Source organism: Anopheles stephensi, chromosome 3, assembly GCF_013141755.1.
Source record: "Anopheles stephensi strain Indian chromosome 3, UCI_ANSTEP_V1.0, whole genome shotgun sequence".
Classification (NCBI taxonomy): Eukaryota; Metazoa; Arthropoda; class Insecta; order Diptera; family Culicidae; genus Anopheles; species Anopheles stephensi.
The window spans coordinates 74,976,579-74,994,175 of record NC_050203.1 but is presented as its reverse complement, the minus strand read 5'-3'; the positions used below and the strand labels follow the sequence as shown (position 1 = coordinate 74,994,175).

The 17,597-nt window shown below is 45.5% G+C and overlaps 1 protein-coding gene across 2 annotated transcripts in view; it reads left to right on the top strand.

The window, feature by feature from the left end:
* The first annotated feature begins 2,677 nt into the window (after window positions 1–2,677).
* The window catches only part of LOC118510757 (probable G-protein coupled receptor Mth-like 1), a 162,657-nt gene continuing 147,737 nt past the window's right edge, over window positions 2,678–17,597 (top strand). Inside the window, exons 1-3 of one of the 2 annotated variants that reach the window (XM_036053001.1) lie at window positions 2,678–3,057; window positions 6,522–8,028; window positions 9,046–9,262. In XM_036053001.1, the coding sequence (XP_035908894.1) occupies window positions 7,204–8,028; window positions 9,046–9,262 (1,042 nt within the window). In that variant the 5' untranslated portion in view covers window positions 2,678–3,057; window positions 6,522–7,203. The remainder of the gene's footprint in view (window positions 3,058–6,521; window positions 8,029–9,045; window positions 9,263–17,597) is intronic. The other variant, XM_036053002.1, reaches the window with a different exon arrangement.

Genomic DNA, 17,597 nt, shown 5'->3' with positions numbered 1-17,597 from the left:
GACGAACCGAAACTGACAGCACGAGAGGATAGTACACCACGACGAGATGCTGCCCGTGTTGCCTACCTTGCAGGCGCGCGCGTACTCCCTACAGCTCGCAGCCATGAATGAATGCGTACGGTGCGTTACCATGGCGACGGTAGTACTATCGGGTGAGCAGGACCGGATGAGATGACAGCAAACGATTGGGGAGGGTCGTATTTTTTTTAAAACGGCCTGACGTTTCGCACGCTTTACACAACCGTGCCCCGACAAGTTGCCGGTAGGGACGGCGATTCTCTTTCCCGAGCTCGGTGGCCCCGTTGTGACGTGCTTTGAAGTGTAGAATTATTTTATTACTATCCCGGCAAACCCAGCAGCTGTAACGCCCAGATTCCAGGACCTGCACCCTCCCAACGTTACCGTGCCGTGTCGCTTATCGTGTGTGGCGGCTGCGTAAACGAGAATCGGACGTTTGTGTTCCTTTTTTCATCGCGTAGGGGAGCTAGGATAACGCTAAGCAGTGACGCTGCCGCGGGTTGGACCAGGTTTGCAAACAATCGTACCACCAAAACAGAGGGCAGAGGTTAGGTTGTTGCACTCGTGACTTGTGATGAGCCGAATGAGCCGATGCACTTATGGATGGATGCAGTCTCGCGTAGGGTGCGTGGTAACGATACAGCACAGGACAGTTCCGGCCGGCGATCGATTGAATGTGTAATTGAGTTACCTCTTTGGGAAAGTGAATTTCATCAACGGTCCCAACGCTCGGGACTAGAATTGCTGGGGAACCGTTTGTTTTTTTTCATTCCGTTCCCTGCTGATAACGAAAAAGGTAGGGGAGAGACCAATTTGAATCGATACTTGAGCGTGTTGATTGTGTACAGCACATATTGTGCTGGCTCGTCTGGAGTGGGTTTTGGAGGGCACATTTTCCATTTTGTCACCGGTGTGATTGTATGCCTCCCAGCAAGCTAGTACGCGCGAGAATTCATTACCGAATATGAATTATTTGTTCTGGGAAAAGCGGGGCAGGAGTCGAGTCCCGTGTGTGCGTGTGCAGCGGGAAAACGGCCGATAAACACGTTGTTGTGCCTGTTTAACCGTGCGCTCGTAAACAACCGCTGTAAAAGAGGGAAGCTCACCGAATACAGCGAATCATCATCGTCCGGGAAGAAAGTTCTTGGTGGACATAGGCTGAACGGATTTGTAATTAACTTTATAGCGATAATGTAAACCGTTCCGGCGTCAGCTTGCGTTAATGAGTATGCGTACGTACGGATGAGATTTGTGGATGGGGAGGAAGGGGTTGAAAGGAGGGGAAAAGAAAGGACCTTGCAAGGGAGTTGTTGAGAAATGGCATATTAGGTTGAGCTATAGGAAGGATTTACGATCAGTTTGGTGTGATATGGCACATCTAATTTATTTTTAGAATAAAGTGAGTAAAACTTTAGAGAATTGGATTTTTTTTCGTTTATCACTTATTTGTTATTATTATTATTAAACTATATTTTCCGTTATTTTATCAAGAAAATAGAAAATAAATGTCAATGTGGAAATAACCCAACTGATTATTAAAATATTTAAAATTTAACAGAAATTCAGAACTGTTTATGATTCGGGAATAGCTTGCTACGCTTGCAAAGCGTTACATGCCTACGGAGCGTTATGCAGTTCAATATAACGCCAAGAGCGCTGTACGCAAGCACTTGTATGAAATCTATGCGCAAGCATCCGACAACACAGGGTGATTGTATAACGCCGAACTGAGTAGAAAAGCGTGTGTGCTACAAATTCAAATTTTGAATTAAATTCAGGTGCTTCTAAAGAGAAAAATAATAATATGCTTTTAAAGAAATTAATTTGTAATTTATCGATGCGAAATTCATTCAATTTAACGGAATTTTAATGTTTTTTGAAAATTGTTACATTTTTTTACCGAATGAAGTAAACATTTGTGTTTAAAATGTTAAAATAGTTTCTATACTAAGCATAATGTATTATTGGATTTCTTCTGTAATTTGTTAATGAGTAATATAAAGTTATGTTTAAATTAATTCAAAATAACGTTCGACAGAAAAAAAACCGCGGTTCGGTTCGTTCGCCGAAGCTGGGATTGTACGCACACTACTAAGAAAAGGGTGTAAACAAACCGTTTCTGACACTTGCCGGTAACTGTGGGACGATGAGTGTGTGTGAGTGCATGCGATAGCATAATTCCGATGAATCCCGATGTTGTATGTTGGCGGTTTCGGAAAGAAATTAAGAGAAACAGCATTGCATTCCGTTTGATTATTATTAATTTGAATTGTTTTTGTAATTCTTTTTAAAACGAGTTTCATGTATTTTTTTATTTGTTTTATGAATTTTCTTAGTATTCTTTTAGATTTAACAAAAATTAACTAATGTCTAACAAATTACTCAAACAATGCAAATTCAATCGATGATGATTATGATTTTCAAAAAATTTATGCTACATTTCGCAGTTTCCCACCAGCCGAACGCTCCAAAACGCGTTTGCTTCGGTTCCTCGTCGGTTTTATGCTGCCCCGGCACATCGCACGCACACCACCATCGTCCCACAGTTGCCGGCAAGTGTCAGAAACGGTTTGTTTACCACATTAGCTTGCTGGTGTGCGTGTACGCTTCATCATCGGCAACCCGCATCTCTTTCTCTCGCACGCGCACGAGCGAGCAAAGGCCAATCCGCCGAACGGGTATGCTGTACGGTTGTGCGTTATTTCCACTTTAGTCGCTTTCTTATTTTTCTAGCGTTCGCACACGGCCGGACGAAGTTTCGCTGTGCATCGTCGTGGTGATTCGCGTAATTTATTTCCTTTTCGCATCGCAACGCGAAGGAGGGATTTCGCGCGCGCTCGTACGTACGGTGTGTACCGGTGAGATGCGTTGCATGTGGCCGTTAGTTTAGCAAATCAGGCAATACAAAAGAAAAAGAAACGAAAGAGAAAACTTACTTCTCGTGGTGTTGTGTTATGCGGTTCCGGTGCAGTTGTTTTGTGGTGTATGCATTGTGAAGCTGTATCCGCGTGAAGGAGCCCAGGCACCCAGAAAAAAAAGGTGCGTTTGGTTGTGTTTGTTTGCCGCAATTCGGCACGTAAAATGGTGCTGCTGTCACACTTTCACTGCCAATTTGAATGTGAAGGAATATGCAGTGATTCGCAAACGGTGTGACAGATTGCGTGATGTTTCGCTCCAAAAAAGCCCAATTGGCAGCTTTCTTCTCGCTCCCTTTCTCTCTCTCTTGACCGTTGATGATCCACTTGAAGTGCGTGGACAGCAATGTAAAATGCTATTGTTTTTGTTTGCTAGGGAACAAACGATCTAGTATGCAGGTAGAAACCCGTTGACCGGCAACACCGGGGCGAGTGTTGCGTAGTGTGCGTGCGTGCGGTGCTTGTGTGATAGGAGAGCTGCTGCACACCTGTAGCGATGCGTATACGAAGGACGCGTGTGTGCGAGAGTGAGATAGCACGAGAAAACACAATTCTTTCGACGCGCGATCTTCACTCCCTTGATCTGTGTGTTCTTCGCTTGAAAGGGAATGGGCTAGTTCTACCAGGGGAAAAGGTATTTTCCTACCGGTCGCCTGGCTTCCCGATCGTTTGCACTTGCCTCCACCACCCCGGAATTGGAGTTGTTCTTTTGTTTTTAACCTCTTTTTTGTGTGCGTCTGCGTTCGAGTTCTTATTGTTCTTCTGGGACGCGCATGTTAATCCCGCTCTTCTTCGTGATCCTCTTCCCCATGCAGCTCTGGATGGATGATGATGCGTGGTGGAAGATAATGTGGCTGTCGGTGAGCGTGTCGGAGTGTGTTAGTGCAGGACGCGATGGCTCTAGAACAGCGCGAGTTGAAAATAGCGCAAGATGAAGAAATCTAGTTGTGGACGCAAGACGCGTGTAAAAGATCGCATTACTCACCGTAGCAACGTCTGATCGACTTAGCTTGATCGCCGATCCTGCTTGAAGAATGCTTTATAGACGAGCACATAGATGCGTGTGTGTGTGTGTGCGCGAGTGATCGATGCTTAGAACAATGTAAGGGCCAATAAGGCGAAAGCAATCAAGCCGAAAAGAGTGGAACTGGATGATGCTACAAAATGTTGGGCTGAATAATTAGATTCGATTTCCTTCCACTTCATAAAACACTCTCTCCTTGCCGATGAGACGATGATGGGTAAATTAGTCATCAGAAATGGGATCACCTACACGGCACACTCACAACACGGCCATGATGCTCTTTGGCCACGAAATTACGCAAGATGGATTGCGCTTGCTGTTGTTTGTGTGAATGGCCTCAGTCTTGAGTCGATTAAACGCGACCCACAGCGCCAGAGAGATAAGCGCTTCCGATTCGCTTCTGATCGACAGGTTAAACCTCACACGCATTTATGCGTGCGCCTCTCTCTGCATGTGTGTGTGTGTGTGTCTGTTTGACTCTAGTAGAAACGCACTGCCGCAGATGACAGTTTGCATTATTAATTAGTGTTTGGTAGTATCACGCACAAAGCAAGCCACATCAAGCTGAGTGACATCTTAGTTCCCACACTACGCATGGCCGGAGCACGATTGAACCTGTTTCGATGATGACGGCGCACGTACGTCGCTGGTGGTAGTAGTAGTAAGGTGTAAGCGGTGTTCTTATCAAAAAACCGGTTTTACCCATCCGGTACCCTGCTGACGTTTGATCCGTTGGAACCTGGTGGTGGTGATTCGATCCGATTTAATGATCGCTAACGATCGCTCATCCTTTTTTTTTTTCGTTGGCATGCCGGCATGTGATTGCGTCGCCATGATCGCTTTTTCGCCTTCCGATCATGATGCTCTCACTCTCTCTCTCTCTCTCTCTCTCTGTTTATCTGACACTGATGCCGTGGGCCGGTTTGGATCGTTCTTAAGATTCTGTGCGTCTCGAGAATATCGAAGAAATTGGTTTCTTCACGTTTATTGCCTCCTAATGGACGAAGGCACGTCGTGGGGGAAAAAAGATCATAATTACATACCTTTCCTGGAGACGTTTTGTAGGTTTTTCTCTCCGAGTCTTGGTAAGAAAGGCTGTTGTGTGTTATTATTAGTATTCCTTTACTTTTGGAAGCTACGTTTTTTTGTAAGGCACTGTTTCTCTTGATCGGCTAGTGTATGCCTTTGGTCACTGTTTGTCAAAGCTTAATGTACGTTAAACACTGTATTTTTTTCTCGGTCAGAAGTGCATGCAAGATTGTTCCTGAAGTTGGGTGATAAAGTAAACATGCTTATCACGGAAGTATCCATTGGGCAGAGGAAAATTATGATTGCATGGATTGGCTTTAATTTTGTGTGCCTCAATTTGTGAAACCATTATTATGACACAGCACTGTAATTTGGGCCCAACCATAGGTAGGAATGTTCTGGTGTTATTTGGTTATGGAGGACCGATGAAAGAGACGCCAATCTTTCTTTTTGCTGGACCAGCTTTCCCCTCCTATTGGAACTTCCAGTTCACAGAACCTTCCAGATGTTCGTATAATCAAGTCGAACATGCCAGAGATGAGAATCCAAAGATATCTTGAGGTTGTGTCTTATGAAGTCTTGCAAGTGTAGAAGGCTTAGGATATTCGGTATTACAATATTTGACTCTTCAATATCCAACGACCTACCCTTGGAGACTTGAATTGCCAGCGTAGCTTATGGAAGACTTGCATCGAAACCGGTCGTATTGTTGAGTCCTGCCTTAACTACTTGACCATCTTGGACATCTTAGATGCAAATACCTCTGGTCTTCCAATACACCAGAGTGATCACGCCAGTCATGCAGTGAAGTGACTGAACATGACCGTTGATGACTATACAGACACCTCCAGGAACCCCTATAGAAACCTTACAGGGCCTTCTAGACCCCCATATTTGGCTTATCTGCTTGAAGAATTAATTTTCTCGAACATCCACGATATAACATACGAATAAAATTGTCAGGAATTCTTGTATTGCTAGTCGAATGCATCTGAACACTGATGAGGATCTCCCAACACGCCATTCCGCCATCTACAGTCGGCTGAATCAATGCTCGACACCGACCGGCCGATGCACATCATCATGCGGTATGCGCTTACTTCAAAAACCTAACTTTTATAGTGCATTTGTGCAGTTGCATATCTGCAACGCATTTCATGCGCTTCGTGTGCACCAGCCAGCGTGTGCTAATTACAAAGAGATGCACACAAAACGGATGCCTGCATACACCGCGGAGCGCGTGGAGTGAGCGAGAGTGCCGGTCTGTGATGTCGCGGAACACGCGTACGTGCACTCGCCACATTACCGCCATTCGGTGCGGATCGTAAAATCGTCGCAAAGGCGCGTACGCGTGCTAGATATACGTGTGCGTTGTTGAGGGGGGGGCATTGAAGTTTTGAAGTGACAGAGGCGTCCATGACTGGGCGAGAGTGGTCGGGGCCCTATGTTATACTCGCCTCAGAAGTCAAGAAAGCGTGCCAATTGTTGCATTAGACAAACTTTTAACTGTTCGTTGCTTTATATCTCTTTTTCAGGGGAATTCCTGCCTCTACAAACAACTGCCATCGCCTTCGTCGCCACCATCGATTGTCTAGTTTGCTGGTGGTGCTGCCCTTAGTACATCGCGACCAGACATAAGGCGCGCGCGCGCTTTGCACTGTGACTCACACGCACCCCCCCCCCCTGGTAGTGTGATAGTGGAAGGGAAGGGAAAACTCGCGCGGAAAACAACGGGTGCTCGGTGAAAAGTGTAGCAGGAATGTTGCAGTCGATCGTCGACGAGTAAGTCGCGCAGGGCACAGTAGCAGTGTAAAGTCCCCAGTGGGAGAAAATATCATCAGTGAATCAGAAGAGAGTTCAGAAGAGCAAAAGAGGAATAAGAGGAAAAGTGGAAATGTGTGTGGCTTATGATGATGATCTATTAGAGTGTGTGTGTGCATCTGTATTGTCGCGATTCGTCCGGTTTTTCCCGTTGATCTGTGTCACGTGAGTAGAATGTGAAGTGAAAAGCCTCGGTGAGGTGTGTGAGCGCGCGAGCAAAAGCAAATAAAATAAATACAGCAAGAAAAGCGAAGATCACCTCAATCACCTGGCAAGAAAAGGGGGGGTTTTGTGCAGTGCTGGCCTTTTTTTGTGATATTGCGAGATTCTTTCGTAGGAGTGCCTCGATAGAAAACTAGGCCTCTCGCCAGAGGAAAAAACAAGCCTTGACCAAAAATGTGTAGCCTACTTTCGTTGGTCGCGTTCGGGTTGGTCCTGCTGGCCGTACCCGGACTTGCCGGTACCCGGCCACAGGAGGTCCGCATCAACAAATGTTGCCGGCTGGGCGAGTTTTACGACGTGTCGGAGCGGTTGTGCGTGGCGGGCGGTATCGCCAAATGGGTGCCGCGCATCTTCCTACCGGCAAAGGGCCAACTGTACAAGGACCTCGGGTCGGCCCCACCGTTCATGAAGTTTGCCGAACAACAGCAACCGGAAACATGCCCCCGGCCGAACGTGTATGACGTCGATCTGGTAACGCTGATGGGCAATGGATCGTTGTTTTTGAATCAGAAGCATGTGCTGGTCCCGGTGCCGGACTACTGCATCGATGAGAAGGTGGCGCTGGTATGTCCGGAACGTCCGACGGACTTTTTGGGTGCGGGTCCTGATGGCGGTAAGGGTGGACAGATGGATTCACTGCAGGCGCCCGAGAAGACGAGCATTGTGCTGCGATGCTGTGGATCTAACTTTGCCTATGACAGGGGCAATCGTACATGCTCGAAGTTACCGCGGGGTCACGAGCTGTTCGATTCGAGGATCGTAAACTCACCGTACGTGGAGTTGAGCTACGGGTTTCCGGCGTGTAAGGAGCACGCAATTGCTGGAGCTTTTGAAGAATCGCGCCTTCAGGAGCAGACCGGTTCGGTAACGACCGATTCGGGGAAGATCTTCGCATCCGGAGAGTTCTGTCTGGAGCATGTGCGGGAAGACGATCGGACGGTGTACGTATTCACCTGCTCCGAACACTTCCAGCCGGCCTCGGTGCCCATCGCAAAGCAGGTAAGAGACAGCCCAAAAATCAATACCTAATTCTACCACATTCACCCTAATACGTCCAGGCTATCAAGGGGATGGTGTTTAATTTTCCACATCATCACCACTATCCCTTCAGGCATTCGTCCCCTTTGGTTTCGCTTATCAGACTCAAGCGATCGAGTGGACCATATGATACCCCATCTAGACTGTGGAATGATTTCCCTAAACAGTAAAGCAGCAAAAATCGATAGCATCAAACCTGCCAGTTTTGAATGAGTTGGCAATTGTTGGCAGAAACTCTCCGCTCCACTCGACGATGATGGTGGTGATGATGATGGTGATGATTTTAATAACATTCGCAATATTGTTTTCGAGTTTTTATGTTGCCCTCACCACCATCGATTCGACTCCCGCTGGGAAATGTCGTGAGATGAGAATGCAATAAACGGCGATTTCGGAAGCACTTGGGACGCGTAACGCAACGAGTCACTGTGTAAACAAGAGTTGTGCAAAAGTAATTGCAAACTTTGAATAACGAAATTATGTTTTGTACAGTGCTTGTGAAAAATGGATTTTTTCAACTTTGAAACACTTTAAATTTACAGTTCTACAGACCGTTACAGAAGAAGCGTTACACAAGCGTTACAAAGCATTAGAATTTAGTGGAGAGTCAAACAGTCGTCCACAATCAATTTATGTAATTGTAAACTAGTAAAGTCTATTATTTAAATGCATTTAGAAGCCTCTGCCAAACAAACAGATGAACAGATTAATCGAAAAATAATTAAAATGAGTAGGATAAAGAGTAGCTAACACCTATCACCGATATTTGCAAGGATAGCTAGACTTCAACCTTCAGCAGAACCTCTCGCCCAACATCAGAATCCGTTTCTAAACGGCTTAAACCATTTCATCACAATCAGCGTACCAGTAATCGTTAAGGAACGTACTAAAAACAGCAACTCCGCTGCTCGATGCCACCCGGTGACTGAGATCGTTAATACAAATCTTTACTCTCACTCTCGCTTTCTCCCAACACAGGACGGCCGCCTGGTACTGTACTCGGCCGGTCTGCTCATCTCGACCATCTTTCTGGCGGCAACGCTGGCCACCGGTCTGCTGGTACCGTCGCAACATCACGTGCTTCATTGGCGCTGCCAAACGCACTACGTCGCCTGTCTGCTGGTGGGCGATCTGCTGCTTGCCATCACTCAACTATCCGGCAACTCCATCACCGGTCCAGCCTGCACGACAATAGGTAAGTAAAGCGAATGGGAACGGGATGTAGAGGGAGCTCAAAATTATGCAATTATGCAAGAGATAGGCCCTGTCGGTGCGTTCCAGCTCGTCGTGTCCGTAGTGGCGAGTGTGTGCAATTGTCCCAAGAATGGTAACGATTGTTTTAACTATCAGCGTTCCGAGGTGAAGTACTCGTCGGCGCAGCAGAAGCACCCATTTATGAGGGAGAAGGTTATCTATAATTAAGATCTTATTATGTGTTTTTCGCATGCTTGGCAATGTTTATTGGGGCTTAGGAGCGAATCGTTTCCGCATTTGATCCCGAAACTCTTGGAACGCGTAGGGGTGTAGCAAAGGGTGGCGTGGACTTTAGGATGTCCACGTCCCAGAGTTCTGAAGAGCAAGTGTTGATAATTTATGATTTAAAGAAGCACTCCAAGCGGTGTTCCGGCTCGTCTCTTATCAACGGTTTTATGGTAGGAAAATGAACGACGACAAGCGTCGATGATCATGGCGATGATTATGAGAGACAGAGAGTCCCAAACGGCGGACGGTGGCGTTATCAGGCATGCGTTTCGCATACATTTTGCACGGTAGTATACGGGCCGCGAATACCACCGAAAACCGGGAAGACATGTAGCTCCAATTTCGCATTCCGTTGTTTTTGCTTTCGGTTCGGCTGGTCAATGCGAGGTTAGACTAATAAATGTTTGCATGCGTCCATGAGAAGAGTTCCAGCAGCGAGATCCACCGAGCCAACGGTCAGCTGGTGTGCGATTGTAAAATGGTACAATTTATGCCCTCGAACGTTCCATCCAAGGGGGGTACTTTTAGGAAATATTTAGCACGATTCAACCCCTTTTTGCTCTTTCGTCGTCCTAGTCCAGGCGAGTGAACCCTGTTCATAAATTATAGATAGGATAGGATTATGCCGCAAGGAGCTTCGAGCAGCTTTTGGAGAGATATTTGGGAAATTTCTGTCCCAGTTGCCCATCGCCACAATATCCCCGGGCATCTCTCTCGGTCCGAATTGCAGGACCTGGTGGCTGGAATTTGGATGAATTTATGGTCGGCTAGTGGTGGTGGATGGATTTGCAACCCGCAAGTGGCACGAGGGCGAACTTTCAGGAATACGAATGGCCGGGAATGCTCAAGCAGCCTGCAGGAGAACGTGCTAAAATCAAGCAAAGCGCCAAATGGAAGGAAGCATGTTTGACATTTATTGTACTGTTTCTGTGATTCACTAGCCGGAAGTCTTGAAGGAACCTCACCTTCATATTAACTGCACAAAAGTTGAAGTTGAGGTTTCGAGTTAAAATATTTATATTATCTTGTACAATTCCTCCCCACCTTGGTGGTTGTTGGCTTACTGCCTTTCAGTGAGTTGAAATCGATGCGGTGTTTGTGTTTTCATGTTGAATGACAAAGTAGCGCATCCATCCATCTGATTCGTTCCGATTTATCCATCCACTGCATCCGACCGGGGAAGATTTATTGAACATTTTATTACACACCGCTGCCTGCAGTAAGTTGACAAGCCTTCGTCGTTCGTTCCCAGTCTCCCAAGCGCAGGTCTGATGCGACCAGCCGTAAGCAGTAAGGCATAAATTGAATGGGAAAGAAAACACCTTAACCCTCCGGAACGGTCGTCCCTTTCAAGCCGAAGTTAGTCAGTAAAGTTTGCAAATTCTAGGATTTTAGGGGAAATGTGTCTCGCCCTATTCCATCCCGACTACTTCCTGCTCGGTACTGCAGCGCTTCTTACTACGATTAAATTTTGTTGCTTGCCCGATCCTGTACCACATCCTCTACCAGAACAAACTAACCCCCGGGGGGTTGTGCTGCCATCTCCGTCAGGGCATCCGTCTACCATTCCGGAGATGCCTTTTTCGTTGCAGTTCGAATTTCAATTTGCAGCTCCCTATGTAAGGAGGGCGAGCGAACCAACCTCTACCAGAGGCTGGCGCATCGAGGTTCCGGTTAAACCCTGCCCGTTTCCCAACTGATGTAATCTAAATCACTGCAATCATTTTACCGGATCATCTTCTCATGCCGTCAGAGTAATGCCATGCAACCATTGGACGAATTTTCCGATTTGCTCCGTGGAGCATGGGTTTGTGGACCGATGTGTTGGACCGATGGGCAGCAAATAAACTTCAGCTCACTTCACAGCTGATGGAGCCGGAAAGGATCCAGCACTTTAAACGCTTCGGTAGAGCTAGGGAGCTAGATCATAAATTGAAATCTAAAATTTATGCTCCTTTTCTGCTGTGGATTTGTGTAGGAAGACATGGTTAAAGAGACCGGTTGAGGTAGTGATAGCTTGTCCAGGAAATTACTCGATGAAATTGGAGCTTATTTGGAGTGATTTTTTGGAAGGTACCTCATCCTTGGTTCCCATTAAATATTAGCGTGGATAAATACAAACGTGTTGGGGATTTCTATTGCACCGCTTTAAATGCTTTCATCATCATTCGTCATCATCTTAATATGTAAATGAATGATGTTGTTTATGTGTCGCGAGAAGGGTCCTCCAATGGGTTCGGTGTCACCTTCAGCCACCGAAAATCTATCCAGCAATAAAATTAATCTGCCACATTTGCGCTGGAAAAATCGACCGATTGGTCATCACCATCATCCCCTTCACGTAAGTGGGACGCTTGTCGAAGGGAGAGTGTTTAAATGGCTAAATGAAATTAATTTAAGGGGATGTCCAGCGATTAGCTTGAGTGTATTATGGGGGAGAATTGGAAGGTTTAGATGCATGGGACGTCATGTGGACCGATCGGGAGGTGTAGAAGGTGAGCTAATGTTTCCATACTTTTATTATGGCGATTATTACTCCAGGGACATAATATCCTGTTCAGAATTTGTTGATAACATGCAAGAATTAAAAGTAATGTTAGTATTGTGTTGGGGTGCAGAATTGGAGTTCAAATTGAGGACTGGGCGTACCTAGAATTATTAAAACTTCGATAATATTTTATGGCCACAGCTCTTCCATCATTTACCTTAGGCTTCTCCAAGGAAAAGTAACTTATAATCAAATTACAAGTGTACGGCTCGCTCGATCAATATTTATCTGGACGCTGTGTTCTTTCCACCCTATCAACGGGAAAGACGTGCTAAAACTAACTCTCACTGCCTCGCAGCGCCTTCAAGGGCTACTTCCGTCTATTGATATATTTTATTAGAACGCACTCTAACCTTCCAGCTCCCGGTGCACTCGATAATTTCCAAGTTCAATATTATCTTACCACAGACCAGTATTCCCGTGCCGACGGGGAATATATTCTCCCATTCCCCGAGTGCACCGACACGGCGCAAACCCATTAAAAGCACGTGTCATCGCCGGAAATCAAGGAGTCGTCCTCATCGTTCTACCCCGGGCTTCCTGAGCAGAAGCTTTTGTTGTTTGGCAAAATTGCTTGTTTGCTTTACGATCGTTGGAGGTCGTGGTGCAGGATGATGGGTGTAATCATAATACGCTTCTTCTGGCCCTTTCACAATTTCGGTGTGATATTGGAGATGCCCCTTTAGGGGTGAAGACGGTGAACTACCTTCCGTCAAGGGACAGGCAGCAGTCCTTAAGTCATACGCCTCCCTTACAATACTTCCCCCCCCCCCCCCCCAGGAAGGACCACAGGCAACCATTGGTCACTGATAACAATAAACCACCACCGAGACCACCGAGGCGAGTAATAATAGTAGCAATCAAACTTCGGTATAATTACCGAAAGTTGTCGTAGCCAGCGTTTCGTGCCCCCAAAGATAAGAGGGAGAGAGAGAGAGAGTGAGAGAAGTTATTGGTTCGGTACTCGAGTGTTGCCTGGCGCCAAGATGCCGATGGGACTGTTCCCCCCCGGATGTCTTGCTTCCGAGTGTTGCGGTTTCATCCAGCCCGCAACGTACGCACCGGAGACAAACACACACATACGCGGCCATGGACAGTGGCGAAAAGCCGCAAACCACATTCTGCGGTAAAATCTGGCAATGATGGACGACAATGAGATGTGTCCTGCGGATCGGAATAACTCCGGGCCAGGGTGGGGGGAGGGGGGGGGGGCTATTTGTTTGTTGCTGGCAGGTTCAGCATGCTGCAATTTGTGCTGTGAGTGTGTATTAGAACCAATAGGAAGACTAATCGCTTACTCTCGCTCAGGACATCCGGGAGTCCCTGGACCGAGCCGTGGAGAACGAGGGACATAAATAACGTATTATTACCGATACTCGACGCCCTCCACGTAGTGGCACGTTCATGGTGCGGATGTCCATGAAAATCGGCCTTTTCTACTAACCTGGGCAACTACATCAAAATCGGCAGGGAAAGCAAAAAACCTTCTCTCTCTCTGATAAATAAATTGATTTTAGGGATGTTTTTGTGTGTGTGACCGGTTTACACGCCGTCGAGAGTGCACTTGGCATCCGGGAAATGTGCGGGCTTTCCATTAGATCCTGGCCATTTTTATTTTTCTCCAAAACCCCCAGTTGTTTGCACTATTGAGAAGGAGTGACCACACACAGCGCTCGATGCATTTAGGTTTAGTGAAGCGGTAAAGAAAGAACGTCCGGAAAATGGTTTCCCTTTTTTTCCGGGGATGGTACGCGCCATGGTTTCGATGGACTGCGATGGACACTCTAGATGGATTAACGAGTCGGATAGGCAGCCGAAAGGAAGCGTAAAAAAAGAAGTGGAAGGTAAACCATTCTGTTTCTGACGGGTTCTGAGGTTTTTTGGTAAAATCGAAATTTTTTGGGCCCTTTACTTCGAAGATGGGAGGAGGAAATTGAAAATAGCTTCCTCGTTTTGCGTGGAGCGAGAACGGGGTTTAATGGGAAAAAAACCCCGCTACCAGTAAAGCCCCCGTAAGGGTGGTTTTCGTCCGCAATCACTAAACGAAGGCAGGCCCCCGCGCTTGGTTTTTGTGGCGGTGCCCTCTAAGATTTGATGCCCAAAACTGATTGGAAGTAACGGATGGTTTGCATTGATGGAATGTACGTTGCGGAATTTTCGTTCCGTACACATAAAACCCGTAGGAAATCGGAAAGGTATAACGAGAGAAAAAGAAAATCGTAATACAAAAATGCAAATATGTTTTACTATTCGGTTGATTGAAGGGAAAAACGATAAGAAAGAAGAAACGCAAGGCATGGGAAGTGGAAAATCACAAACACACCCTCGGGGTTAAAAGGTAGCGTTTTTCACAACACCGGGCTGGCCCCCCCAAGGGCCTATGTGCAAAATATTCATAGGCAGTGATTTTCCTTTTGATATTCATAATCTGTTGCTTTCCCGGTTTCATTTCCTGGCCCGGATTTTGTGGCTGTCAAGAACAGGCGGTTCGTTTGCATTTTTTTTCGTTCTATACTTAGTTCTAGCTCTATGATTACGGAGAGCAAATCTGTCAAAAAGGATTGTTTACTTGTCAGATTGTAGTAATTGAGAAATGGGTGTTACTTTACTGCTGCCCTGGAAGAAAGGGAGTTGTTTTATGGGGCTTGTTTTTATGGTTTGCTATTATTGTGATGGGAATCCAGTGTTTGGGTGTTGTACAGTGCTTGACAAAATTATAAGAACGCCTGTTTTTGAGAATACATATGAAAATATAAAAACAAACTGTATTGGCTGTAGCAGAAGAATATAGGAACTAATTATAGCTTTGCAGAATGTAGAATAAAGTAGAAATGAAGAATAAAGTAGATTAAATAAATTAAAATAATCAAACAAAAACGGTAAGAGATGGATAAAGGCAAATTTAGTAAGTTCGGGGAAAAAATGTTACATTTTCCCCAATTAATAGATTTTTCAACAGATTTCGCATTACATGTACAGTGACGGATATAAAAATATAATTACCCTAATATCGATTGTTAAAATGATTGCTTCCGATACTTATAATACGTATAACTCTTCCAAAATGCATCAGCAGCTGCTTAACACGTTATTACAGTATTCAGGCTTCTTCTTTTTCCTTGGCACGGCACTACAACCTTGTCTGGGCTTTCTGTTACTTGATTTTAGCCGTAGCAAAGTAGTCAGCCCTGCGTACGGGTAGGCGATCTGGATGGGAAGCGATAGCGGCGCCGGTCTTCATACGGTCATCAGAATTGTGAAAAGTGAATCAGATGCGATTCTCTGATTACTGTAATGGTATCTTAATTTCTTTAAGATTTTTTACTATGATTTATAAAAATAATTGTTTTGATTGGCAAAAAATCAGTTAAAGCAAATTTAAAAAAAAAAATTCACAAATTTTGGTGATTATATTCTATTGTCCGTCACTCGGTTGATCTATATGCCTAATCTGTTCTTGACTACATTGAGTACGAGCGCAACATCTTCATCCTTTTTTGATGGATTGTATGTTCTGTTCTAGCAATTCCAAAATTCAACTAAAGCTTAAAATTTATTAGCTAAAGCTAAAGCTAAATTTATAAAAAAAATATGTTAAACTAATCTGATATAATAATCAATTATAATGTCTTCCACGAAAATGCAAGCTAAAGCAAGGAATTTTAGCCATTTTATAAAATTTTTAAAACAAACAAAAAAAATCATAAATTGACGTGAAGCACTGTATAATGATGCATGTGTGCGTTACACAAAATAATATATTAAATGTAATTTTGATATCTCCAAAAAGAGGGAAAAAAAACTTGCTCGATCGGATCTTAATTAAGTTCGTCGTTTGTTTATTTTTTTGTGGTCCTTTTTGCTTCAAACACTCTAATGAATCCTGCATACTCACGGGACGCTCATCTCATAGCGAAATGTAAAGTCACCTTCCTATCATTAACCATTACCATTTGCGCCCTCCTTGGGTAACGGTAACCTTTTGCGTGCGGCACACGTCAGTGATGTTAAATTGAAGTTTTCCTTTCATTACTACCGTCTGGTTGGTTCGCGTTGGGTTAGCGAGCAGCGAGGTTTAGGCAGACAGACGGTAGGTGGTGGTTTCATTAGGCACAGTGTGCACGGTTTAGAAAGGTGATGGCGGGGACCACTCGGTGTCATAATTTTACATTGTGCATATTTGTTTCGTACAGGGACAGGGAGTACGGTTGGCATTCTTTATTAGAATCCCAAGACGAACAGTCATTTATCAAGCTGTCTAGAACGAATTGTGGTGCTCTTATGGTGCGAAGGCTGATCGTGGGTGACGACACTTCCTGCTCCGTCTAGAAATCCAGCACACGAGAGGGGTTTGCAATTTAAAATTTAAAATTAAACGCAAATCTGCCGGAACTGTGCGTCTCGGGGGTTTGTGGTTGGAATCGAAACGGTATTAAAGGGAGCATTTTTCCCTAGGATGGTTTAGAAGATTTCCCACTGATTTTCCGATTCGGTTCGGTCGTGCTTCTATACCCTTGGAGGGTGACTTCGAAACCTGGTGATCGAGAGGGATTTAGTTTAATTTTACGCTTCAGCACAGTCTTCAGGGGGGGAGAAAAAGGTCAAGGGAATGGTTTGTTCTGGGCCCGCGTCCTGAGAGTGGCGAGTATCGGGTAATAATAATTTGTGCAATGGATGCGAAATTGCAACCTTTTGCAAGTGTATAATTTAACCAGATGAGTGCGAGAGCCTGTAAGACGTATCGCCTTTCAAACAAGATCCCCATCCGACCATCTCCATAACGCTTCTTCCTACAAAAAGATGGGGTTCAGGGGAGGCTCTCGAGGCAGGAAGAACGCCAGTTCCGCGTTCCACGATTTGTAATGGGTGTTGATTTATGGGGAAAATCCACCCGAACCCCCCCGCCGAATCACAAACATTCGGCGGGAAAGTTGCGTTGCGTTGCCCTTCGGAACAGTCGATTGTAATTTGGAAAATTTATGATCCGTGATAGGCGTTAGGTGGACGAGGGGGACGAGGATTTTGCAGAGTCAACCGATTTGCCTACACGAAACTCCCAGCGAATGCAGGGAACGAATCCGCCACGCATCATCACCCACACAGACCTTCCTCCCCCCGTACAGACAGACAGACTTATGACAGGAGGGAACTGAAGGGTTTTTGCTTGCTTGCTTGCTTGCTTGCTTGCTTGCTTGCTTGCTAGGCCAACCCCATACTCAACCGTCCGAAGTAATGATTGGCATTGCAATGGTCCCATGCAACATCAAAGCAGCAACTCATCCGTTTGTTGGCGTGGCAGGTGGGTGGGTTGGGCAAATGTCACGAGACGGATTGGCGTACCGTCTGACGGTACGTGTCATACATTCCCTTACCGTAATGAAAGGGGCTACGGTTCTTTGCCGAGGGAATCGTGATCGTTTTTGTCATACACGAGTCGGCGAAAGCGTTGTAAGGCACTAGTCGTGTAATACAATGTAATTTATTTCTTACCGACCGGAAC